Source organism: Ischnura elegans, chromosome 12, assembly GCF_921293095.1.
Source record: "Ischnura elegans chromosome 12, ioIscEleg1.1, whole genome shotgun sequence".
Taxonomy (NCBI): Eukaryota; Metazoa; Arthropoda; class Insecta; order Odonata; family Coenagrionidae; genus Ischnura; species Ischnura elegans.
The window spans coordinates 56,068,953-56,076,410 of record NC_060257.1 but is presented as its reverse complement, the minus strand read 5'-3'; the positions used below and the strand labels follow the sequence as shown (position 1 = coordinate 56,076,410).

Sequence of the window (7,458 nt, the reverse complement as noted above, 5' to 3'; positions counted from 1 at the left end):
CAACAGTCTGTTTAGACTGGGACATAGCCATATTCTTAAATTAGCATTGATGCATTAACACATCCATTGCCGACATGTCGAATGGGCATGGTGGCTCGACATTGAGTTCTCCGTACGACTGCCTACCAGTTGTTGGGGTCAAAATTTTCTAAGGGAATTAATGGAGACAAGAATTTGCAATCGAGCGCAAATCACACAGGAATGTAAAAACAAGAAAAAAAATGTTTACATCCGTACGACAACCGGCATTTACACAATTTAAAAATACTCAGATAGTAGGATAAATTGAAATCGGGAAGGTATCAACCTCTTTTATCGACATTAAACATAAATCAATGATTATGTAAAATTATAAGGACTGACAGCTCCCAAGGGTCTCCTTAGTACAACCCTCCCCCATCACCCGATGCTATCTTACTTCCCCAAAGCTAAATTCAACTATCAGGGATGCGATTGCAGGTGAGAAAGCCACTTCATTGCATTAATATAGAGTATTGAAAAGTGAATCCATAGAATCCTTAACGTTAACATTGCAAGTTTTCCTCTTTCCGTGTCCCTGAATTCATCCGTGTAAGCCCCATTGGATATGTGAGTAAACGTGAAGTTATCGATGCGCATTTGTCGGTAATAAATTTTGAGTGAATTTTGTCGTCGAAGGCGGAGAGGCAACAGAATGCAACATTAAAATAGTTTATTTTGTATAAAAAAGGTGATAGTGTGTTATTCAAATGACGAGGCATAAGTGCACCGGAGACACTGAAACTACACCCAAAGTTTAATCGTTTTTAAGGTGTTACTTCCGTGACATTAATGCCATTGCGGCACCGTACGCCATAGTTCTTGTGGACAGACGCTTGTGTTAAAAGTGTATTGCAAGAAAATTTCCTCGAGTCCCTTGATCTGGTGTTTCACTGTGAAGCTTAAGAGACACAATGGGTCGCTCAGACCGTCGGTAAGTAGAAATATAATAAAAATATGATGTTAAGTGGTATGATTAACTATGAATGTCGTTATGTGTGGGCGTCCGGTTGTATTTTTTGGCAGTCTGTTTTGTTTTTAGAAGAATTATTGCTTATACTTTTTTTTGTCCGTGCCGAGTTGAAAAATTACATATGAATCATCAAATTTTTTTTAGTCAGTAGGTTAAAAGTTTTTGTACTGGTATGACCGTGATTGACAATTATTTTTTACTTCGATTCGCGTCGGCGAAGCGGTTAAGCCCACAAGCTTTGTTGTTGTCCTATTATTTATCAAATTTTTTTGTTAATTAACACCAGTTTCCTAAATACTACGGATTAAATCTAAAGAAACATTCTTATCCACGCCCACCATCTTAAACATTATGTTTACCTTGTTTGCTAGCCCTGACGATACTTGTGTAACAAGTTAAATTAGTGATTTCTAGCTGTTCAAGTGGTATGATTGATTATTTCGTTATTTTAATTTGATATTTTTTTATTGGATGCTAGATTTAAAATATTGCTATCGTACCGGGATATGTTTGTGTTAATGTGCCTATCTCATTGGTTATTGAAGTCAGGACACCAATTCAGATTTTGGTTCGTATGGGCTCCGTATTCTATCAATTAAATGCATCATTTACAATATTATAATGGATGGAATCCAAAAGTGAATGTTAAAATCTCAACCATATCTCATACAAAGTAATATGTGATAATTACAAAATGAATGCTCTCGAAGCATTAAAATGCAACAAGCTCGTGAGATGAAAGTGCAAGCGAAGTTGAATTAACATAGGTAATAATGTCGTAGTATAGATAATTATTTAACAAAATCAAGGGCATGAAAGAGAATTACCTCCGGTGATATATTAATAATTAAAATACCTGTACCGCATAAAAAATGTTTTTTGCTGCATATTTGTCCACCTGATTTCGCCCTCGGTACTGTTCAAGACATATATCGTGTATCCAGAAAAATTAAAATTTCTCTTTCCTCTTAATTCTCTCCTTACAATATCAAGTTCTGTTGTACTTATTATTCAGCGAGCACTAGGATTAAAATCGGAGAATAATGTGTCTGGAGGGTTGATTTTATTTTGAATTATTTATATATAAAAATTTGTAAGTTAACTTTAATTAATTATATGGCATAGTGTTTAACATAGTTTACTTAGTTAAGTAGCTCGGAATTTCCCCGGAGTCAACATGTGGAGTGAAGCTCTTGAACTATAAATTAATATCCCCTCTAACTTATGTTTGATTCTTTCATGACTTATCAAATACTTTTGATTTTTTATTGCCACTACACTGATGAGGTGCATCATATCATGGGGAATTCTAGGGTAATCAACCAAGTTTTGTTGTTAGTAAAATTATGCATGTTTTGGTAAAAACTGAGTTTTTCCTCAAATATGTCACCGAGCTTGTTCATTACCTGTTTCAACATTTGATAAGATTTTGTTTTCAAGTGTATCAAAAAAAGCCTCTGCTACCTTATTATCATCATGTTACTCACCTGCAAGCTCTGCTGGATTCGTTATGCATAAATGTGCTTTTGGTATGGTATTTCATGCACCGTTCTTTGATATAGCTTCAATGGTAGCTTCAAATCGATATTGTGTTTCAGGCATACTAATGTATTAAAAGAATGCCTTCCATTTTTCCCTGTGTTTCTGTTGGTATTCCTCTTAGTTAATTCAATCTAATGATGTTTTTAGTAAAAGCAACAAATTTGGCTCATAATTTAGTTCATGACTCCCACCCGACTTCGATTTGGATGAAACTTGGCAATTTTCATCCTTCCATGTAGGAATGAAACAGTGAAAAATATTTCTTGGCTATATCTACTATTTTTTCAAGACCGTTTGAAGTGTGGGTGAAACTGCAGTTTTTTCATGAATGGGGTCCCAATGGCCCAATTTCCTGTGTAGTTTGTATTAATTGGGAATTATGCTTTATATATCTGCCAGGGTATTTACGTATACATTTCTGTCAGTTACTGTGAACTGAAAATTCAATGTATTCGAGTGCACTTTCATTTTCAAAATCCGTACTCATCATTGATGTTTTAGGTGGTAAATTTGTCGACCTTGGAATGTCATTGTGTCTTGGAAGGGGCGGATCCAGGATTTCTTTCTGGGGGGGGCACAAGCAAGGCCGTATCCAGGATTTAGTTCTGGGGGGCACAAGGATACCTCGTAATACAAAACGAACGCAATGATAATGGGACCGTATTAAAAATCTTGCATATTTTTTTAAGGGTCTGGGGGGGGGGGGGCATGTGCCCCTCTAGATCCGCCTATGTGTCTTAGTGTATGCGTTAGTGTAATAAAATTATTTTTGTGACCGTTGCTTAGCTGTTCTAACCCTCTAATATTCTTTCCATTTTATTATTTTAAATTATCTAGTCATTGCTTATCCATATGTCAATTATGTGCCATAGTTACTCCTTAAATTAATCATTGTGGATGGCAATTTTTAAACTTCTTCAAGAAACGGCTCAAAATTTTCTTTGGATTCTATAATGGATTGCGTTCAGTGTAAAGTAGTAGTCAATCAAGCGTCAATGGTATGGATGAGACTCAGCTGTATACTCAGTTTCCTGGGATACTTGAAGCAGATAAAGTTAAAAATTGATGGAAGAAATTGTCTAATCTATAGACATTGTCTATTGGTCAGAATATGAATTCATCACACTTAATTGCCATGGTAAATACAGTATGTTAATGAGACAAAAATTATAAAAAAGTCCTATGTCCAGAAATCATTCAGTGGCTATCTTTCCATTTTTTGGGTCTAAATGCCCCATTTGCCGCCACTTGACTAAACTAGGTGTAATTTTTGTTGTTAGAAGTTGAGGACCTTAAAAAAGAATCTACTTGAAGTATTGAAAGTTTTCTTTAGGCACACACACAGGGTATGTAATTGCACTGGTTAGAACTGCATTAATTTCTCACTATGGCGTGCAATTGCACAATTACTCTAACAAATTAGAACAGGGGCAATTTTGACTGTGCCTCCATACACACATCAGTTTGTGCAATTAAGTTCCCCATGTAAAACGGCCTTTGAAGCAATTCCACTATTAACACACAATCTGAGCTGAGATGGATTTTTTCACACATAAGAATAGGCCAAAATCAGGGGTGGATTCAGCATCAAATTTAGGTGCATATGGGTCTGTGGCAGGGTTGATTGATTTAAATCACTTTGATTTAAATCATGATTTAAATCACGATTTAAATTACTTGATTTTTATTTTAAAAAATCAGGTGATTTAAATCATAATGTGATCTATACGTTTGATTTTTAAAGAGTCAAGAAAAGGAAGCTGTAAGTGTATAATTTTGATTTTTATTTCTTAATTAATACAATGAATCGACAGTTATCAGCACAATGGTGGCTCTTAAATAGAAATGATACTGTAGGAATGCATGTAACATGAAAATTAAAAAAAATGGCTTTGGTAAGAATACTAGTGTATCCGTTGAAAAAAATTTGTTTTCTGATTTAACTTCTAAGCGTAGGCACCATACAAAGTTGCAATTACAGAATTGTTCTAAACTTCATATGCTTTAGAACCACATAATATTGCACATTTGATACTTCCAATGGCAATTTTATATTATGCCGGTGTAATTTTTAATTTGATACCATTGGCATTTCCATAGTTCTCTCCCCTGATTGACTAAATGTTGTATTAAGTTTAGAGTATGTTGCCTCTTATTGTTTCTGCAAACGATCATTCTCCAATATGCTGCCCAAATAGTTAGTATTGCAAATAACGGTTTTTTTGACGAATGGAGAATCATAATAATCTCATTTAAATCAATAAAATCTGATTTAAATAAAAAAAATCAACAAAAATGATTTTTTTGAAAAAAACCATGATTTTTATCAACCCTGGTCTGGGGTGCTGCACTCTATAATAAATACATCTCTAACTTCTCTCACATTTGGGACTTGTAGCCATACATTTGCCTACACACTCCCTTTACTCCTTTACTGGGATACAAAAACTATTATAGTAATAAAAATGGAAAATTTTTTATAAGGAAGGCATAGAGGACTGTAGTGTACCAATATTAGGACTGCAATATGTACTAAGAATAAATACAAAAGGTGAGCTGTGTTTGGTTGCATCTGGTAGAGGAGATCATTCTGAAAAAAGTGGTTTGGAATGCAAAGCTACCCAAACACCAGGCTCTGGCTCTATAAACACTGGCTCTATAAAAATTTTATAACCTTACCCATTTTTCTAAATGAGCTCCTGGCTAAATAAGTCAAGTTGAGCCAAGCTAAGTTGCTGTGAATGGGGCTTTATGGTGTGTGTTCTGAAGTTTCATGTGGCTTTTCCCCCAATTTTTTTCAGAGACCGAAGCAGAAGCAGGGACAGGAGCAGGGATAGAGACAGGGATCGCGACAGGAGTCGTGATCGTGACAACAAGGACCGAAGTCGTGACCGCGACAGGGACAGGAGCCGAGACCGTGATAGGGACCGAAGTGTGGATCGCACGCGTGACCGAGGGGACAGGGACCGAGACAGAGATCGTGATAGGGACAGGGATAGAGATCGGGATAGGGACAGAGACCGAGATAGGGACAGGGGAAGGGATCGCGACAGAGATCGTGGCGGAAGGGATAGGGATCGCAGTCGTGATCGAGATCGTTTCCGGGACGATAGGCGAGGGTTTGGTGGTGGTGGTGGTGGGGGTGGAGGGGGAGGTGGTGGGTTTGGAGGTGGGGGAGGCGGCCGGAATAGCCTCAAAGGAAGACAGCCCGGGGAGAGGTTACGCAAACCACATTGGGATCTCAGCCGCTTGCCAACATTCCGTAAGGAATTCTATGTACCTCATCCAGATGTGGCCAACAGGTAAGGAAATTGTATGATAATGATAATATATTCGTCCAATAATCTTACGAAAGAAAAATGTTAGACATTTCATGAAAAAATTATGTAGAAGTACAAAAAATTACAATTGTGTACATAGTATACGTTGGCTACATTGGGTGTCAATAATGTCATTCACATTGCATATAAGATAATACATATCTCAAAATATAAGGGAAAAGGATGTTTTTAACATCTTTATAATATTTTTTTTGGAGTTTGGATCTCCATCTTCATAGATATTGATTGATTTTTAATGACTCCCTGATTAAAGAAACAGCAATTTTCATGGGCAATAATGATTAAGAATCTGGCATAAATGTTTGCTGCATTTTGTAATCTATTGAGAACATAGTCTCTCTGGTCAATTTTCTGATGTTATTTCGTGGAAAGTATGTTCTTTATGTATCGCTGCTGTAGTGATTGAGTTGTGTAACATTATTGTTGTTATTTTGTAATAGCATTATATTTTCATCATTTTGTTTCCTTTCGTGTCATTTCATTACACTTGTATGTCACTATTTTTTTAGGCCTCAGCATGAAATAGAACAGTATCGGAGTTCAAAGGAAATTACAGTCAAAGGCAGGAGTGTTCCCAATCCTATTCGTTATTTTGATGAGGCTGGGTTTCCTGATTACGTTCTTAAAGAAATTAAGTAAGTCTCTTACCTACCATTTCTCCTACTTCACTTGCTAAGGTGTTTTTTTGTGCATTGATATTTGTTCCTTTGATATGTGAACTTATTATTGTATGTAGTTTCTGACTCACTGATCAATTTTGAAACATTTTTCTAATCATTTATTGATAATTTAGCGGAGAAGTGACAAAAAATTTTTACTGGCAGGAAACAAGGTTTTGCAGAGCCAACAGCCATTCAGGCCCAGGGTTGGCCAATAGCACTCAGTGGACGAGATATGGTGGGCATTGCCCAGACAGGATCTGGCAAGACTTTAGCGGTGAGTGTTCTATTTTCTGTATTTCAAATCTTTTTTTGTGTACAATGAAGTAATCAAGGGACTGAGAACTTAATTTTTGGATAAATATTTCTTATCCTGAGTAAATTTTCAAGGCTGTGGTGAGAAAGATGTTTAGGGTTGCATTTTAGGGAGAGTCCATTTTGAGAAGCCACGCCTACAGCCATAGCTCCTAAAAATTTCAGGGTGGGTTGAACCCCATGTCCCGCTCCCAAAATTTCCAATTCTCTGTTAAATTATACTGGTTGGCAATGTTCTCAACTATGTTCATCATTTACAGTATATCCTTCCTGCCATTGTGCACATAAATAACCAATCACGACTGGTTAGAGGAGATGGTCCTGTTGCCTTGGTTTTGGCGCCCACACGTGAGCTTGCACAGCAAATTCAACAAGTAGCCAACGAATTTGGCCACTCGTCTCAAATAAGAAACACATGTGTTTTTGGAGGAGCTCCCAAGGGGGGGCAGGTATGTACTTCCGGATTGGTTTAATACTTAGTCTGATAATTCGAATGCATATTGAGGTATGGAATTGGTGGTCAGTGTAAAGAATTATTAAACAAATATTATGTTCATTATTGCAAATAATATTATTTTAACAACAATGCCTGCCTTGATCTTTTCTTTTT

The 7,458-nt window shown here is 36.5% G+C and overlaps 1 protein-coding gene across 4 annotated transcripts in view; it reads left to right on the top strand.

Annotated features, from left to right (window-relative positions):
• Nucleotides 1-595: 595 nt before the first annotated feature.
• Nucleotides 596-7,458, top strand: part of LOC124169697 (ATP-dependent RNA helicase dbp2-like) — a 37,151-nt gene continuing 30,288 nt past the window's right edge. The window contains exons 1-5 of one of the 4 annotated variants that reach the window (XM_046548382.1): nt 596-952; nt 5,335-5,835; nt 6,384-6,509; nt 6,699-6,810; nt 7,109-7,297. In XM_046548382.1, the coding sequence (XP_046404338.1) occupies nt 933-952; nt 5,335-5,835; nt 6,384-6,509; nt 6,699-6,810; nt 7,109-7,297 (948 nt within the window). In that variant the 5' untranslated portion in view covers nt 596-932. The remainder of the gene's footprint in view (nt 953-5,334; nt 5,836-6,383; nt 6,510-6,698; nt 6,811-7,108; nt 7,298-7,458) is intronic. The other 3 variants (XM_046548381.1, XM_046548380.1, XM_046548377.1) reach the window with 3 other exon arrangements.